Source organism: Bubalus kerabau, chromosome 19, assembly GCF_029407905.1.
Source record: "Bubalus kerabau isolate K-KA32 ecotype Philippines breed swamp buffalo chromosome 19, PCC_UOA_SB_1v2, whole genome shotgun sequence".
NCBI classification, from domain to species: Eukaryota; Metazoa; Chordata; class Mammalia; order Artiodactyla; family Bovidae; genus Bubalus; species Bubalus kerabau.
This window is the reverse complement of record NC_073642.1, coordinates 46,479,240-46,499,286: the sequence shown is the minus strand read 5'-3', so window position 1 is coordinate 46,499,286 and position 20,047 is coordinate 46,479,240. Positions and strand designations below refer to the sequence as shown.

The following is a 20,047-nucleotide window of genomic DNA, read 5'->3' as shown; positions in this document are numbered from 1 at the left end:
TAATGGGAGATTAAGCAATTAGAGTTGCACGAAGATGTATTGCTTAAAAGGAGTTTCTTTATCCTCTCCCCAAACAGATTTTAGAAAAGATACATAGGAAATGTAAGAGGAACCATAAGGGGAAAAATGAATAAGGCTGGAAAAGGTTTGTGAAAGTCACTCAGTCATATCTGACTCTTTGTGACTCCATGGACTATATAGTCCATGGAATTCTCTAGGCCAGAATACTGGAGTGGGTAGCCTTTCCCTACTCCAGGGGATCTTCCCAACCCGGGGATCAAACCCAGGTCTCCTGCATTGCAGGCGGATTCTTTACCAGCTGAGCCGCAACGGAAGCCCACTCTGGCATAGAGTAGACATAAAATAATTCTGGCTTTTTCTTTCTAGTTTTTCTCCTATACCTTCTTTGGTATAACTTTTCAATCTGCCTTATTAAAATTTTAATATTGACATGATAATTTAAACACATAGAAAGGTAATTCAGAATATTATATATACAACAACAGAATGTCCTCTAAGCTTTGTCAGATCTTATCATTTTATTGCATTTGTTCCACATCCCTCTTCATTCCCAATTTTCTCCTTCCCTCTCCAGAATAACCATTATTCTGACTTCAGTGTTTTGCTTGCCATGCATGTGTACATTTCATTTTTTCTGTATTTAGAAATGATTATGTGTACATTTCATTTTTTGTATATTATAGAAATGATTATTTAACATGTTTTAAACAATCATGTAGTAGTGTAATGTTAGTCACTCAGTCATGTCTGATGTTTTGTGACCCCATGAACCATAACCTCCAGGCTCCTCGGTCCATGGGATTGTCCAGGCAAGAATACTGGAATGGGTTGCCATTTCCTTCTCCAGGGGATATTCCTGACCCAGGGTTCAAACCTGTGTCTCTTGCATTGCCAGCGAATTCTTTATCATCTGAGGCACAGGGAAGGCCTAAACAATTATATCATGCTACATGTAATATTACAACTTCCTTTATCCTCAACAATGTTTTTGAGACATATCTATTATAATACAGGTAGCTCTAATCCAGGTAACTTTGATGTACTCTAAGGTAGTCCCTTGAGTACACATATTCCATTGAATAAATATTAAAAGTTTCGCTCACACACAAAAAAATTTCACTCACCTGTTAATGGACAGGTAGGTTGCTTCCAATTTTTTCATTACTAAAAATGGTTGCCTCTATGAATATTCCTGTATTTATCTTTTGGGGCCTGTGTGTGAGGATTTCTCTAGGTCAGTGGTCTCCAAAGTACAGTGTGTGTATTCAGGGAGTATAGCCTAGGGGATAGGAAGAAAGATTAAAACTTCTGTGTATAAAATTTTCAATTTCATTTTTATTTGGAATAAAGTAGATATAGGGTAGAAACAGTGCCAGACTTTATTTTGGGGGGCTCCAAAATCACTGCAGATGGTGATTGCAGCCATGAAATTAAAAGACACTTATTCCTTGGAAGGAAACTTATGACCAACCTAGATAGCATATTGAAAAGCAGAGGCATTACTTTGCCAACAAAGGTCCGTCTAGTCAAGGCTATGGTTTTTCCAGTGGTCATGTATGGATGTGAAAGTTGGACTGGAAAGAAAGCTAAGCACCAAAGAATTGATGCTTTTGAACTGTGGTGTTGGAGAAGACTCTTGAGAGTTCGTTGGACTGCAAGGAGATCCAACCAGTCCATTTTAAAGGAGATCAGTCCTGGGTGTTCTTTGGAAGGACTGATGCTAAAGCTGAAACTCCAATACTTTGGCCACCTCATGCGAAGAGTTGACTCATTGGAAAAGATTCTGATTCTGGGAGGGATTGGGGGCAAGAGGAGAAGGGGACGACAGAGGATGAGATGGCTGGATGGCATCACCGACTCGATGAACATGAGTTTGAGTGAACTCCTGGGAATTAATGATGGACAGGGAGGCCTGGCGTGCTGCAGTTCATGGGGTCGCAAAGAATCGGACATGACTGAGTGACTGAACTGAACTGAGGGAGGAAGCTACAAGCCCATTTTTTTTAACTCTGATTTATCCTCATTATGGTTTCCCTGGTGGGTCAGGGGTGAAGAATCCACCTGCCAATGCAAGAGATGCAGGTTTGATCCCTGTGTCAGAAAGATCCGCTGGAGAAGGAAATGGCAACCTGCTCTAGTATTCTTGCCTGAAAAATTCCATGGACAGAGGAGTCTGATGGGCTAAAGTACACAGGGTTGCAAAGAGTCAGACGCAACTGAGCAGCACACACAAACTTAATTCCAAACACTACCACATGGTGGAGCTGAGACATCAACTGTACATCCACAAACCTTGTCACAACTGACGGACCCAGGCCAGATGCCAGTAGCTAGAAAAACAAAGGCAGGAGGCAGTAACTAATGGCTAATACTCAAATCAGGGTAAACATTTTAATCATTCAAACTAAATCTAGGTCTTCAGAGATCCACATTGACAAGTAAATAAGACCAATTTATTATCAATTATATGAGACCGTGATAAAGAACCTGCCTGCCAATGCAGGAGACATAAGAGATGCGGGTTCAATCCCTGGGTCAGGAAGATCCTGGAGGAAGGTATGGAAACCCATTCCAGTATTCTTACCTGGAGAATCCCACAGACAGAGGAGCCTGGTGAGCTACAGTACATAGGGTTACAAAGATCAGACACAAGTAAAGCACATTAGCATGCACTATGATTTCAGTTGCTTAAGAAAGAAACTTTTTTTAATGTTAATCATTTTATTGTTATAATAAGACAGATGAAAGTTTTTCATATCACCATTGCACTTATGCTAGGGATAACAATGCTTCCTCTGCTAATAATGCTACTTGATCTTTTTAAGACATGTTATTTACTAAGCTTGGACTATCTGGGCATGCTTAATGAACTAAAAAATTATAAAGCATTCCAAATTGTTCTTTTACTTAAGCAAAATACTAATTTTATTCAATTTACACACAACTTTTCAATTAGAAAGAATGAAACTATTTCACTTCTGACATTTAACAATTATTAGTATAAGATGATTAACAATTATTTTTAATAAAAAGCCATTCCCTTCTCCAGGGGATCTTCCCCACCCAGGGACTGAACCCAGGTCTCCAGCATTGCAGGCAGATTCTTTACCATCTGAGCCACCAGGGAAGTCCAAGAATCCCTTCTCCAGGGGATCTTCCCAACCCAGGAATCAAACTAGGGTCTCCTGCATTGCAGGCAGCTTCTTTACCAGTTGAGAAACCAGGGAAGCCTAATATAAAATTATTATAATTATTATTAATATAAGAATAGATTCTGGAAAAAAAAGAATAGATTCTGTCATCAATATGATGGCCTTGGCATCTTACATATTATGTTTGCACTTAAATTAAATCCTTTTTACCAAGCCAAGATAATGAACATGCGTGCATGCTAAGTCGCTTCAGTTGTGTCCAACTCCCTGTGAACCAATGGTCTTATAGCTGGAGGACTCCTCTCTCCATAGGGTTCTCCAGGTAGGAATATAGGAGTGGGTTGCCATGCCCTTCTCCTGGGAAGAATGAAACTATTTAAAAGTCTTGAAATAGCCTGTTGACAGTACAGGGCCCATCCCTGTATTAACTGTCTATTTGCAGAAATTAGTTCTTGGATTAGTTCAACTATAAACCTGATAATATTCTATTAGCATATTTATGTTTTTATTATTCCACTATCTCATAGCTCATATTATGTTCTTTTCTGTTGTCAATAACTGATTTTTTTAAAGTAGAGAAAATTTTCTTTTCTCTTTTAAGATGTTTCTCAATAACAAATATTTTACATACAGTTTTATTTTTAATCTGTATTTTTACTCTAAAGATAATTTTTCTGTATTTACAGTGGGAATCTTCTAGCCTCCTCAGTATCTATCCCCTTTTGAAGCAATAGCTCCTTGATTTTCCCTTCAGTAACTCCCTCTGCTTTATTCTTCCCATGTGGTTCAAGTGGCCAATCAGAATATTATATTCTCTTGGTCCAGGGATGGACACGTGGACCAACCTAGGCCATGATGGACATTGACAGAATTTTTATTGGATCTATTGAGAAGGAGTTTTTGTCTTTAGAAGTTAAAAGTTCCATGCAGCCTATAAACCTAGCTTTGCTGGGGCCATTTCTCCTCTACATGCAACTTGGAGAAGCAGGGAGGCAGGCATGGAAGCAATAGATGAGCAGAGAGAAAAAGCAAAGATTCCTGATGACTTTTTAAGTACCTGGATCCACATGTGTTCAGTGTTAAGCCTTAGACTTTCAGTTACATGAACTAATGAGCTGCTCTTCTTATTGAAGTGGTTTTTCAGCTTATTCTTACTCTCAGCTGAAAGAGTTCTGAGTACTACAGACAGCTAATTATTTTTTCTTTAAAATGTGTTTTGAAAAGCAAGTAAAATATTTTAAAATCTCCTATCATACTTTCTTCTCTGTTTTTACCAAAAGTTCCCTCTCATGTTCACTTATATATTAGCTATTTATTGTGTATTGTGTGTCCGCTAGTGCAGTGGCTTCAGGAGATTCATTGATGAACACAACAGACACAGCGTCTGCTTGCACAGAGCTCAGAGAAAAGTAAAGCAGTAAATATTAAACAGCTAACTCTGCAAATTAAGGGATGTTCTCTACTGGTGTTACAAGAGTATAGCACAGAGACCTGTGGAAGTGGGCATCAGGTAAGACCTCTCTAAAGTAGTAATCTTTCAGCTAATATCTGACAGTTTGGCATTAGGCCAGCTTGGATGGAAAGGAGGAATATCGTAAACGGAAAGAACAGGATATGTAAAGGTCCTGATGTAGAAAAGAGCTTTCTCACGTTCATGTTTGGGGAATTAAGAGATCACTATGGACAGTCACTATTTAAGGGTAAAAGGGGCACAAGGTGAGGTAAGTTAGAGAAAGGCCACATCTCTCAGGGACTAGTAGATTATAAGGATATTTTATTTTTTTCTAAATCCTAAATGCAGTGGGTTGCCATTAGGAAGTTTGTATGCAGGGATGCCATTAGATTAGTGGTAAGATTATACTATCTTAAAATCAGATCTTTAAAAAAAAAAAAAGATCACTGGTTGCTTAGTAGAAAATAAATTGAGTAATAAAGGAAGAAATCAATCAGATATTGAGGTAAGATAATGGTGGCTTGGACAGGAGTAGAGGCTGTATGGCAAAAAGAAATGGACAAATTTGAGATAATGGGAGATAAAAATCAACAAAACTTACTAATGGATTAAATATGGGGCATGAGAGAAAGGATATACAATATAGTTTACTTATCTATCTTCTCTTTGAATTAATTTCCTGATGCTGTTAAATAATGTTAGCAGCCTTTGCATCAACACATCTCATTAAAAATATATTTCGCTTAAGAACTTCTATATTCATTGTGATACTATTTTCAGCACTTTCTGACCTTAACCAATCATAAAGTTTCTTCCAATGCTTTTTTTTTCTTCCAGTTTTACTGAGATATCCTTGTTCAGTTCAGTTCAATCGCTCAGTTGTGTCCGACTCTTTGGAACCCCATGAACTGCAGCACACCAGGCTTTCTTGTCCATCACCAACTCCCGGAGCTTGCTCAAACTCCTGTCCATCGAGTTAGTGATGCCATCCAACCATCTCATCCTCTGTTGTCTGCTCCTCCTCCTGCTTTCAATCTTTCCCAGCATCAGGGTCTTTTCCAAGGAGTCAGTTCTTCGCATCAGGTGGCCAAAGTATTAGAGTTTCAGCTTCAGCAGCAGTCCGAATGAATATTCAGGACTGATTTCCTTTAGGATTGACTGGTTTGATCTCCTGGCAGTCCAAGGGATATCCTTGACAGCACTGCAAAATTTAAGGTATGCAACATAAAGATTTGATTTACATACATTAAATTGATTATCACAAGTTGAGGGTAGACCCATCATCTCATATAGTTACAAAAATTTTAAAAATAGAGAAACAAATTTCTTGTGATGAGAACTCAGGATTTACACTCTTATTAACTTTCATACATAACATACATCAGTCAATTATATTTACCATGTTGTGTATTACATTCCTAATTCTCCTACTCCTTTTTGACTTGTACATAAATGCTACCTGTTTTCCCAAAAAATTAAATCATAATTTATAAAATTCCAACAGAAAGAAATTACAAAATTTATTGACATTGGAAGTGAAGGTACAAAAGCAGTGATAAGTAAAATGGTTGGCACATTAGCATGAAGGCATTGGTACCAAAAGATACCAACATTCATTGTATTCTTCATCACCAATTTCACTTATGAACATCCTAGATGAATCAGGAGAGATTATTCTTTATGTGATCCCAAGCATTGAGTGGGCTTCCCTGGTGGCTCAGTGATACAGAATCCTCCTATCAATGCAGGAGGCATGGGTCAAGATCTCTGAGTCAGGAAGATCTCCTGGAGAAGGAAGTGGCAACTCACTCCAGTATTCTTGCCCGGGAAATCCCATGGACAGAGGAGCCTGGTGGGCTACAGTCCATAGGGTTGCAAAAGAGTTGGACACAACTTAGCACCTAATCAACCAAAGCACTGAGTACATCATTTTTAATATTTTCTGTGGCAAATCCTACATACTAAAGTACAATGGTGGTCTTCAGGAAAAATACTTGCACAGTTGAGTTGTAAGCTAACCTAGCAACTTGATTCAAGGAATGACATTTTTATTTGAAAGAACTGACAAGCTATAGTTTTTCAGGCTTGGATATTTGGCAAATATTTTCACAAAATATCAAATAAACAAAGTGGGCCTGTCACTTTTAGTAAAACAATTGACAGTATTTGTTACTAAAGGTTAAATTCAAGTTTCCAAATGATAATTAGGAATTCAGAAAACTTGTATTCACCATGGTGAGCATGACAACTTTCTAATACTTAAAGGATTTTCTGATGTATTTGATTTTTTAAATATTTATATTGTTTAGTGAAATGTATTAACATTTGGAATATCTGTATATCTCAGTGAACAATTATTTTCCAAATGGAAAGTGTATAATGCTACAAAATTATGCATGAGTGAAAGTTCCATTTAAAGTGAAAGATTTTAATGTAAGGAATACAAAAAGTTTATTGATATGCTTTCATAAATCCATGCTACAACTAATATTTAAGAAACTACCCTTCATTGAGTTTAGTTTTAGTAGAGTGGCCACAATTATCTGAAAAAATTTATTAAAATATTCCCCCTTTCCAATTATATATTTGTTCTCACAAAACATTTGTCTTTTAAAAAAGATATTTCATTTTTTCATAAATATGTCAGTTCAAAATACATTTTTCAAAAAATTATGAATGTTATCTTGTAATGGCATGTCATTGTTATTTATGCATATTAAAATAGCCTCACAATTTCTCAGGTTTAATGATTTTAGAGACTTTATTTTTAGAACAGTTTCAAATTTATACAAAAAATTGAACTAATACACGGAGAGTTTCCATTTGCCCTGCATCCAGTTTTCTTTTCTTACAAATGATATGGTACATTTGTTACAATTAATGAACCAACAATGATACATCATTAACTAAACTACATAGGTTATCAGGTTTCCTTGGTTTTTACCTAATGTCCTTTTTGTATCTCAAAATCTCATTAGAATTCCTTATTACCTTTAGTTTTCATTTCTCCTTAGGCTCCTCTTGACTATGATAGTTTCTCAGACTTTCCTTGGTTTTGACCTTAACAGTTTTGAGGAGCACTGGTCAACTGGGATTTGCCTAATGTTTTTCTCATGATTAGACTGAGGTTATAGGTTTTAAATAGGAACCACGGAAGCGCCATTTTCATTATATTATACCAAGGGTACATACTGTCAGTGTGATACCTCACTGCTGATTTTAACCTTGATCACCTGGCTGAGTGTGTGTCATTTCTCCACCATAAGGTTACTCCCTCTGCCCCTTCTGTACTGCACTCTTTGGAAGAAACTCTTAATGTGCAGACCACACTTAAGAACTAGGGAGTTACTCTCCATCTCCTTGAGTATCTATTTAAATTCTTTGAAAATCTTCTTGAATGGGAGATTTGTCTCTTCTCCCCCATTTACCTTTTATTCAATTATTATTTATATCTATATGGACTCATGGACGTTTATATTTGTGGTTATAATCTAAGATTACCTTATTTATTTTGTTGTTCACATTATCTTAACTTTTGCTATTGAGTGCTCTTTCAGTTGAATATTCCTGTCATTTTTTTGTGTGTGTGATGGATTTCCTTATTTCTGGCACTACAAAATGCTCCAGGCTCATCCTGTATATGAAACCTAGAATCAGCTTCAGTCCTAGAACCAGACATTATTCCAAAGAGCTTTGTTGTTGTTTTTTAATTGGAAAATGGTATTAAAGCCAACTCTGGCTATAGGTGTGCTTGCTGCTACTAGGGTGTCATTGCTTCTAAGTCCTCTCAGCTGACAGAGCAAGGAAATACACGTGTGTTTACTAATCCATCCACATATACCTATCTGTAAATATTTCTACATGTAACTGCCTGTATCTATATTAAGATAAACAAGTTCCTGGTGATCTCCTTAACTCAAATCCACTACCAAATGGATTATTCTACCCACCTCCCTGTGCTTATCTGAAAAACTCCCACTCTAACAGGAAGAAACTTGAGTCCTGCCATCTGCTATCCACTTACATAGTTATTTAATTTCAGTATACATGTATACCAGTATCAGAATTAAGCCATACCCTCATGAAAAAGACTTAATCAACTAGAGTACAGTGTTCACATACATTTTCTTTAGTCTTTAGTCTTACAGATTTCTTTCATTTTCAAATGAGTATGTTTTCCCTACCTTCTTCAGTGAAGCTGGCTCATACATATAATAGTGTTAAATTATTTTGTCACATTCTGTGTTCCAACTTGGGATCCTATAGCCTTCTAAATGATTTCTTTTAATTTGCATGTATTAAGGTTCACTAGATGTTCTGTTGCCTGGAGAATCCCATGGATGGAGGAGCCTGGTGGGCTGTAGTCCATGAGGTCTCGAAGAGTTGGACACGACTGAGCGACTTCACTTTCACTTTTCACTTTCATGCATTGGAGAAGGAAATGACAACCCACTCCAGTGTTTTTGCCTGGAGAATCCCAGGGATGGCGGAGCCTGGTGGGCTGCCGTCTATGGGTCGCACAGAGTTGGACACGACTAAAGCGACTTAGCAGCAGCAGCAGCAGATATTCTGTAAGTTTCTATGAATATTGATAAACGCACAGAGTCAGGTATCCACAATTAAAATGTCATATAGGATAATTTTACCCCCTGAAAAACTGCCTGTCCTTTACCTATTCTACCCTCTCTCCCTCCTCTCCAAGCTCCTAACAACCATTAATTTTTACTGTTGCTATCATATTGTCTTTTCCAGAATGTTACATAATTAAAATCATAAAGTATGTGGCCTTTTCAGACTTATTCTTTTACTTAGTAATACGCATTTAAGATTCACTCCTATGTTTTCTTGGCTTGCTTTTTTTTCCCACTGATGAATAGTATCCCATTGTATGGATGTAACACAGTGTTTTATTCACTCACCTATTGAGAACATCTTGGTTCTTCCAAATTTTGGAGTTATGAATAAAGATAATACAAATATTTGTGTGTAGATTTTGGTGAAGCCATATTTTCAAATCAGTCATATTTTCACTTTAAAATACCTTGGAGTGTAACCGCTGGGTCATATTGTAAGAATATGCTTAACTTTATAAGAAACTGCCAAACTGCCTTTCAAAGCAGGCTGTACCATTTTACAGTCCCACTAACAATGAATACTTTCCCACCAGCATATAGTGCATCATTGTTTTGAATTTTAGTCATTCTAATATGTGTGCAGTAGTATCTTACTGTTGTTTGAATCTGTAATTCTCTAATGGTCAATGATATTGAGCATCTTTTCATTTGCTTCTTTGCCATTTGTATATCTTCTTTGGCAAGGTGTCTATTCAGTCTTTTCACCATTTTTTAACTGGGTCACTTGTTTTCTTAAGAGTTCTTTGTGTATTTCAAACAAGTCCTTTATCACATATGTATTTTGCAAAGATTTTCTGCCAGGTGGTGAGTTATCCTGTGATTCTTTTAACCATGTCTTTCCTACAGCAGAAACTTTAATAAAATCTGACATCATTGTTTTTTTTCTGTCATGGATTATGCTGTTGGTGCTATATCTAAAAACTCACTGCCAAATGAAAGCTCATCTAGGTGTTCTCCCCTTTTCTTTTAGTAGTTTTATAGTTTTGTACATTACCTTCAGGAATGCTCCATTTTGAGTTAACTTTTGTGAAAGTTGAAAGGTCTATATCTAGGCCCTTTTTTTTTTGTATGTGAATGTCACTTGTTTCAGCACATTTATTGAAAAGATTATCTTTTCTCCATTGAATTGCCTTTGCTCTTTTGTCAAGTATCAGCTGACTATATTTGCATGACTCTATTTCTGTTCCACTGATGGTTGTGTCTATTCTTTCACAAATACCACACTGTTGTCTTGATTATTACAGTTGTTAAGTGAGTTTTCAAATAAGGAGGTAGCGACTTTGTTCGTCTTCAGTGTTGGTTGGCTAATTCTGGATCTTCTGCCTTTCCACATAAACTTTAGAATCAGTGTGTTGTTATCTATAAAACAGCTTCCTGGGGTTTTGATTGGTATTGTGTTCAGATAAGGTTGGGAAGAACTGACATCTTTAAAAAACTGAATGCTCCATTCCATGAACATGAAATATTTCTCCAGTTATTTTTGGTTGCACTGGGTCTTCATTGCAGCACGTGGACTTTTCTCAAGTTGCAGTGAGCGGTCACAGCTCTTCATTATGGTGTTCAGGCTTCTCATTGTGGGGTGTGTGTGTGTGTGTGTGTGTGTGTGTGTGTTGTGTGCTAAGTCGCTTCAGTCGTGTCTGACTCTTTGAGATCCTATGGACTGTACCCCACCAGGCTCCTCTGTCCGTGGGATTTTCCAGGCAAGAATACTGGGGTAGGTTGCCATGCTCTCCTCCAAGGGGTCTTCCCTGCCCAGGAACAAACCCGCGTCTCCTGTGACTCCTGCATTGCAGGCGGATTCTTTACCCCAGAAGCACCAGGGAAGCTCTCTCATTGTGGTAGCTTCTCCTATTGCAGAGTCCAGGCTCTAGGGTGTGTAGGCTACAATAGTTGTGACTCTAGAGTTATAGCGGGCTCAGTAGTTGTGGCACATGGGCTTAGTTGCTCTGCAGCTTGTGGGACCTTTTTGAACCAGAGATCGAACCTGTGTCCCCTGCATTGGCAGGTGCATTCCTATCCACTGCACCACCATTGAAGTCCATTTCTCCATATATATATATATATATATACACACACACACACACACACACACACATACATACATATATATATGTAATTTCTCTCTATATATATAATTTCTTTCATCTGAATTTTGTAGTTTCCTCAGCTTTAATTTTAATAATGTTATAGATTAGCAAAAGCTCTTTGTTAGTTGTTCAGTCATGTCTGACTCTTTATGACCCCATGGACCACAGCCCACCAGACTCCTCTGTCCATGGAATCCTCCAGGCAAGAATACTGGAGTGGGCTGCCATTCCCTTCTCCAGGGGATCGTCATGACCCAGGGATCGAACCCAGGCCTTCCACATTGCAAGCAGATTCTTCACCTCCTGAGCCACCTGAGAAGCCCTTTGGAGGCCCTCAATAATTTTGATCCTGAGACACCAGAGCTTTGAAAACTATTAGTCTCTCTGCTGATTACTTCTTTTGGTTTTTAATTTTCTGTTAACTTCAGTTCCTTGGCAATCGTGTCTCATTAGGATTCAGCTGGTAAGCATTCTGTTCATCCTTTTACTAATGCAACACAGTTGGAACTTCAACCTTCTCATTCACAGTAATGAAACTAAAAAAGACACCATGTCTAAAGTAATAGAAGAAAATGTACAGCTTTTATAATAAAATGCAGTCAACTATAATGACTCACATAGTGATTTTCCTCCGAAGAGGATGGTAGGGAAAAACCAAGAACAAATCAAAGCAAAACAAAAATTTACATTGGAGAAACCTGCCAGTACTTCAGTCAGGTGATCTAGGTCAATATCAACAGTGGAGATCAGGTTGATAGTATTTACCATTGATATGATGTGATGAAAATGGCTTTACCTCTGTGATCTTCCTTCCCCAAACCCACAACTTTAGTCTAATCATGAGAGAAACAACTGACAAATTTCAGTAGAGGGGCATCCTTCAATAAACCTGACCAGTATGCCTCAAAACTTTTAATGTCATCAAAACCAAGGAAAATATGAGAAACTATCACAGCCAAGGGGAGCCTAAGGAGAAATAATAACTAAATGTAATAAGGTATACTGGATAAGATCATAGAACGGAAAAAGGACATCAGATAAAAAATAAAACTGTGGAGTGTCGTTAATAATGATAACATATCATTTTTATTTTTTGGCTGCACTGGGTCTTCATTGCAGCCCAAGGGCTTAGTTGCCACCAGGCATGTGGAATCTTCGTTCCCATCCCCTACACTGGAAAGTGCATTCTTAACCACTGGACCCCAGGGAAATCTCTTATTGGTTTATTAATTGTAATAAATATACCATACTAGCAGTTGAGCACATGAGAAGTCTTTATACTATTGGCCCAATTTTCCTGTACATTTTTAAATTGTTTTAAAAAATGAGTCTGTTTTTTAAACAGACAGACAGTGGTTGTCGGGGGTTAGAGAGAGGGATGAATAGAAGAAGCACAAAGGATTTTTATGGCAGTGAAAATACCCCATTTGATATTATAGTAGTGGGAAAATGTCATTATACATTTGTCCAAGTCCATAAAATGTGTATGGACACTAATGTCAAAAGTGAACCCTAATGTAAGCTATGGTCTTTAGGTGACAAGGATATGTCAGTGTAGGCTCGCTAGTTGTAACAAATGTACCATTTTCATGGGGGATATTGCTAAATGGGGGAGGCTGTGCACATGTGGGGGCAAGGAGCATCTGTGAACCTAAAACTTATTTACAGAAATAAAGCCCATTAAAAACAGTTTTTAAAGGTCTCTTCAATTTGAATAAACCTGACTTTATAAAAAATAGTAACGTAATGTTCACATGTGGGAGTTTGATGACGACATATTTTTCTTGAGATGCTCATGATTTTAAACTTGAGTTTGAAGTCTAGTTTTCACAAGCAGTATTATAATTTTCTAGGTTTGTCTTTTCAAAATAAATATGTCTCCAGTGGGGAGAGCTTTTAAAGAGAAAATCAGGCAGTGGACTGGGCATGCTCTCTAAATTACCTTTGTGCCAGCTTGTTTTGCTACAGTGTTATGGTGTTTCCTTTTTCCTCAGGTGTGCCAGCCATATAATTATTATTAATATGTTACATTTTCTGTTTTCTAAAATTATTCCATTCATTCATCAATCATTTACTGAGTGCCCTGCAAGAGAAAGGGAAGGGGACTGACACTCATTCTTCCAGTCAACAGGTATTTATTGAGAGCATTTTGTATCAGGCATTTTGCAAGAAGATGGGATACAGGATAGCGGGGGAGCAAATTTTTAAACAATTACACAAGTTTCTCCACTAAAAGTCTATCGAGGAAAGGAAAGGGAAGTAACATTATATGTCAGCCATTGTAGAAGTAACTTTCAATACCACTTCTTACCTAATTATCACAATTACTGATATGGTTTATATATGAAGAAAATGAGGCTCAGAGAGATTAAACTACATGCCAGAGATCCCTGATAAAGTAAATCCTGAAAGGAAAGGTCCAGCTCAAATCTACCTAACCCTAAAGATCATGACTGAAAACACTATTATTTCCTGAATTTCATAAATCACTGAGAGCACACCTTATCTTGACTTTCCTAATGAGAAAACTGATGCTGAGAGGAACTAGAACCCAAATCCCTTGAATAATTCATTTATCTTACCACTGAATCATAATGTTTCCTCAAAACAAGCTCTGTAACTTTCATGATACAAGCTATGCATGTGGGAAATGAATAATTTTTGTAAACTTAAAAAAAGGATATATTGTCATTGAAATAAACTACTATTAAGCAACACATTGGGGTGGTTTTTGTTTTTTTTAACATGTTGGGGTGGGTCTTACAGCTCTCTTAGCTGAATTTAAAATTTTTTCTATGCTAAGCAAGTATTTCATTGTATTTTAGACAGGGCTATTGATATGGGTCAGGAAAACAGTTTTGCAAACAAGCAGATTCACTCTTATTTTATAGAAGAAATTTTCCAAGCACAATTTCAATTTATACCGTTCAGAATTTTCAGGATTTTTTTCAGCTATTGCAGATTCTTTTGGTGACTCCATCAATGTAATAGGACATCCTGAATTTTTCTTTGCAGAGGAAAATGTTTTTCTTTGCATAGCCATGTTTTTATGAGGTACAAATAGGGAAAGAGGATTTTAAAAAACCACAATAGGAAAGGAAATCAAGATTAATTTCACAGAAAGCATATAGCTCTGCTTAGAAGCCTTTCTGTTTGCAGCAAGAAAAAAAAAACTGGGATATGATATAGCAAATGGAAAAAATATATATGAAACAAACACAGAAATAGTATGTGAAATATTCTTAGTAATACATTTGGGACAGAATGAATTGCCCAAAATGTAGCCTCCAAGTTTATCTTTCTGCTTGAGTCTCTGGGGACCACAACTTATGTTAATTTTCATGGATAAATCATGGAAACATTTAATACAGACAAAGATTGACTTGTCTGTCCCTACTGAGCATTGTTTCTCCTTTCTTAGTCCTCTTTCCACCATCCTCAGCAGAAACTGCAACTATTATCTTTGCATAAATTCAGTAAGCATTTACTGAGTGCCTAGTGTTTACTTTTTCTTTCCATAAATATGTATTGGGTGCCTACCTCATGCCTGGTAGCACTGGAGAGAGCAGAGAGAGACAGATACAGAGAAGACAGAGTAAAAGAGGGAGAGGAAGCAACTCTTGGAGCCAGGAATTATGCAACATAGGAAAAATTTTAAAAACCTGCCTTAAAGACAGATTACAGCTTAATATAATGGAGATGAAGCATAGAAGACTACAACATAGAGTAAGGTGAGTGTCATGGTAAAGAAAAAGCTGCTGGAGGACTTCAGAGGAGGGTTGTAGTCTTGTTTTCAAGTAGTTTTTTTTTTTTTCTTTTAAAATTTCTACTCCCTATTCAGCCTAGCAGAGTATCTTTAAAATGTCTAAGTCAGGAACTTTTTCTATCAAGTGACTGAAACCCAAGTGAAATTGGCTAAAGCAAAATAAGGACGTTGTGGACCTGGGAAATAGAAAAGACCATGGTACTTCAGGCAAGTTGGATCCAAATGCTCAAGCAATTCAAGACTTACTCTCTACTTAACTATCCCCTCTGTGCTCAAGAGTATTGGCGTTATCCTCAGCAGATTCTTTTCACCTGTTGATTCCTAGCAGTTCCAGGCCTTCATCTTGGAAAAAAGAACTTCTCTTTTGCAGTAGTTGTAGGAGCGAGTTTTATTAGACTGAATTGGTCATGTGCCCATCCCTAACACTCTTTCTTTGCTGAGTGCTAGAATACCAAAGTCTAAAGAGGGCAGTGCAGCAACATATCAAATGAGACCAAGAGAGGGGTGGCTTTCCCAAGAAAAATCTGGGTATGATTACCAGATGGTAGGCAAGCCAGCATATATCCACCACAATCAATGTGGCTAATTACTTTTTTTTTTCACTTCAACAAGTTTAGAAAGAGCAAGAGTCTAGGTCAGCTTTTCCTGCATCATCTTAACAAACTTAGAGATTGGTTATAATCACTATGAAGTGGGAGCAATGTATAAAATCTGGACATGTTCATAGCCTTTCCTCAATACGGGTTTTGTTCTTTGATCCAAAGTACTGTGCATTTCCTGACTATAAAATATATCCTTAAGCAAATAGGTATACTAAAAAAAGAAAAAGAAATGTCTTGATTTATTCATGCCACATCTTTTCCTCATTAACACAGATATTCAAGTACTGACTGCAAGACCATTGGGCATCTCTTTTTAACTCTAAAATTTACTTAAAAAGGAATGGATACTCAAATCTTACTAAGATGTGGGGTAGGGAGGAAACCACTGCCATTTCTAGCATTGCCATTTCCTTCTCCATTTCTAGCATATATGGCTAGAAATTGTGAAGGCCTGAGCCTTAACAAAGGTGGTGATAATGGAGAGAAGAGGACTAAATCAAGAAATACTTAAGAAGTAGAATCATCAGGTGTTGGTAACTGACTGGATGACAGAGAAGAAGCCTTAAGATGAAACAGCTGGATTGAAAATCTGAGCTAATAGTGGTAGTACCAGTGGAGATATTTAATGAAGGAGGAAGATCAGGTTTGTGAGTGGAGAAGACAAAGATGATGAGTGTTGTTTTGTATATACTGAATTTGAGTAGCTTGTGGAAGCTCAGATAGGAGACTTGGGTTACTAATAGGGACATAGGTGTCCAAAATCACCAAATAAATGATAGCCAGAATCATGGGGTTGGATGACTCTAATACTAGCAAAAGAAACCATTTTAATGTAAACATAATTTAAATATCAACAAATATTTGTTCTATACCACAGTGGGACATATAAATTTTTCAAAAAAGCCTTCAAGGAGTTTCTATTCCTACACATACCTCTTAATTTGTTTTTTGAGTTTAAAATTGATACATTAGATTTTCTTAATTTTCTTTAAATAGACTTGTTTTTTAAGTTGTGAAAGCAACATATGACTTTTAGTTTTAAAAAAGCTATGCAATGTAAAGAAAATAATTAAATTCACCTGTGATTTTACTGTGCAGCTATAATCACAATTTTGGAGGTGTTTTGAATTTTTTTCTAACTACATTTTACATGCATAACTTCTTTCATAGTTTTGATAATATCTTCAGCACTGTATTGCTTTTTCATTTAATAGTATCTTGAGTATTTTCTATGTCATTAAAAAGTCTTCATATTAATAATTTTCATGGTTCCGTGACATTCCACCTACTGAATGTTTTATCTCCTGATGGACATTAATCATTTCCAATCTTTCAGTGTTATAAATCATGCTTTAATATTTTTATATAAATATTTTCCCATTTCTGATAGTTTAGAATAGGGTCCTGAAAGTGAAACTAATGAACCAAAGTATATATAAACATTTATAAGTGTCTTGATACACAATGTCAACTTTTGTAGCCATTACTGCTTCTTTCTAGTAAGCAATAGGATTGTCTGCTGCTGCCTTCACCTGCTGTAAGATGACTAACTTAAACTCCTAGTTTGACCGATAAAATGTTACATTATTTAAAAATAAGCTATATTGAGTGTAAGAAATCAGACAAGAGTATACTATAAGCATACACTTCCATGAAACTCTAGAAAATGCAAATTCCAGGTGACAGAAAGCAAATCAGTGTTTGCCCAAAGACCAGGCTGGGGACAGTGGGAGGGAGGGATTACAAAAGGGCAAGAGGACCATTTGGGGGCTGATGAGTATGTTCACTATTTTGACTGCTTACGTTTTCATGGTCATATGCAAATATCCTACTTACCAAATTGCACATTTTGAAGATGTGTAGTTTACTGTATATCAAGTACACTTCAATAAAAGCTGTTTAAATTGTTTAAATGTTATTTTAATCTGAGTTTTAAAAATTACCCACGATTGTGAACATTTTTCACATGTTTTAGTTGAGTACACACTTCTGTAATACTTGTTTCATGTTTTCTACTAACTTCTACTTGTGCTTTAGCAATTTTCTCCTGGATTTGTGAACTCTTTACAGATAAAGAAAATTAACCCTTACAGTTCTCCAGATTTCTTTTCCCTGTAATTTTTCTTTCTACTACAACAAGCTTTTGGGAGAACTCATTTGTGTAAGACAATTTTAACCAAGAGGATGTACTATAATACCACAAATCTAGAAACTACAGTAAATTATTAACCATCACTTTGCAATATAAACAAAAATTCTTTATACAAAATTCAAATTAAGGAAATGGGGTGTTAAAAACAAAGCCTTCGGAAATGGCGTCTAAAATACACTGCACATCTACTCTGATGTTCTGGAACTATGTTCTTAAGTTACATAGTAAATAACAGGGACAGGAGGAGGACCTTTAAAAACAGACTACTCTGGGGGCTTGGCTAGAAGACCTGCTTTCAAAGGCGCACGCAGGATTTTCCTTCCCTGACTTCCCCAGGCTACTCCTCTGGCTACTCACACAGAAAACTAAAGGAAGGTAATGCCACGGGTGATCTCATGCTGGCGTGACGTCAAGAACTCTTGACGTCAGAAGGCGGTTGCCACGGGGACCATTCCCCACCGACGGCAAAGTCGTGAAACCCCATCACCACACTCCGTCTCCTTGGCGGCTGCTAAAGAAGATTTAACCTTAAGGGGGCCTCAGGGAGAGACGAGTGCTGCCGCTGCCGCCGACAGCCGCATCTGCGCGGCTACGGGTCCTGGGTGCCCGGCCCTGGCCTGTGGCGGCGAGCGGCGGCCGCAGGGAACGGCGGCGGCGGCGGGCAACCCGCCCGGGTCTCCGTCCCTCCGTGCAGAACTGGAAGAGGGGAGCCGCCATATTGGAGCTAGAGGCGAAGGTGCCTTGCAGACGCCGCGCGAGTCGGGTGGAGGTGGCGGCCCTGGCCTTGGTTTGGGAGGAGTCGGCCGCGCTGGGGCCCGCAAGGCTGGGGAGTGAATGAGCCGCTCTCAGTAGTCTCCTCCCCGCCCACTCCCTCCACTTTCCGCCGCTTTGACCTGACCGGGAGGGGGCCGGAGTCGGCCGTGGCGGCGGCAGGATGTTCTCCAAGAAGCCGCACGGGGACGTGAAGAAGTCTACCCAGAAGGTGCTGGACACCAAGAAGGACGCGCTGACCCGCCTCAAGCACCTGCGCATCGTCATTGGTGAGGGGCGAGGGGTGACGGCGTCTGGAGGCCTGGGTTGCTCGGCCTTCCCTCTTCTGGGAGCCCCTGGGGACTCTCCCTCCGGCCCTGGCGCGATGCGCTAGGGGAGGGCGAGGCATCGCCTCTACAGAGACGCGGGAGGGCGGATAATTTGGGGAAGGGAACACTTGGTAGTTGGCAAACGCTAGTCACACACAGGGTTACCTCGTTTTGAGTTAATAGCCCGAACTGTTTTAAAAACACTTACTACTCAACAACTTAGATTATTTTTAGACTTTCTGGAGACTTGTTGTTGCAGATAATGTTGTTTATAGGATATGTTTGTCAGATGACTACCGCCATCCCCACCCAAGTGAAAAGAAAAAAAACTCAGACAATATAAACCCTAATCTTTCAAGTTTCTTGGCTAAGGCGGGCAAGGAGGAAGCAGTTACACCTCTTTGGGAAGTGGGTGGTTCCCTAAAAGCTTGTGGGAAAGAGCCCCGCCCTTGTTAATGCACCTTGTTCATAATTACTATCATTTAGAGGGAGAGCTATGATTAATTGTAGAAAACAAGGTAGTTTATAGCTTCCTTTTCTTTTGGAAAATCATACAGCATTCTATTTCTAAATAAAATTTTCTTACCGTCTGTTACCTTCTCTTGTGCGTCCAACCGAACTACTCTTGAATTGTGGATATAGGGTTAAATGAGTTTAACCCACTCATTTTGGCCCACTTGGTAATTTCGTGGGCCAATAGGCTGTAACAGTATTTAGGGAACAACTGGTCCAGAACTTGGATCTTTTTATACGAAATTTGAGGTGAAAAGGAAAGTTTGCCTTTGTTGATATAGAAAGTTAATGGCAGAACTGAGTTTAGAACCCAGATGCCTGAATCCTAGTCCAAGGTTTATCATCTAAGGCTCTCTTCGTAAGGAATGTTCCTTTTGAAAAGTGACGTTTATACAGTGAATTAAGTCTCTTTTATTTGAGGTGCATGTTTCACTACTCTGTGGTTTACTTACACCCACAGGATACTACCAGCATTCAACCTTTGTATGACACTTCACTGTGTACAGTTATTTCACATAAGTGGTAACTGATCCACACAATAACTTTAGAGTTCGTTATTCTTCTTCCTTTTTTTTTTTTTTTTTTTTT

General features: G+C 38.0%; 1 protein-coding gene across 11 annotated transcripts in view; it reads left to right on the top strand.

Annotated features, from left to right (window-relative positions):
- Positions 1-18,364: 18,364 nt before the first annotated feature.
- RALGAPA1 (Ral GTPase activating protein catalytic subunit alpha 1) overlaps positions 18,365-20,047 on the top strand; it is a 207,685-nt gene continuing 206,002 nt past the window's right edge. For 5 of the 11 annotated variants that reach the window (XR_008705596.1, XM_055556540.1, XM_055556539.1 and 2 more), the window contains exon 1: positions 18,365-18,907. Coding sequence is in view for 10 of the 11 variants with exons in the window: in XM_055556540.1 (XP_055412515.1) it covers positions 18,802-18,907 (106 nt within the window). In the remaining variant the exon portion in view is untranslated. The remainder of the gene's footprint in view (positions 18,908-20,047) is intronic. The other 6 variants (XM_055556543.1, XM_055556538.1, XM_055556547.1 and 3 more) reach the window with 3 other exon arrangements.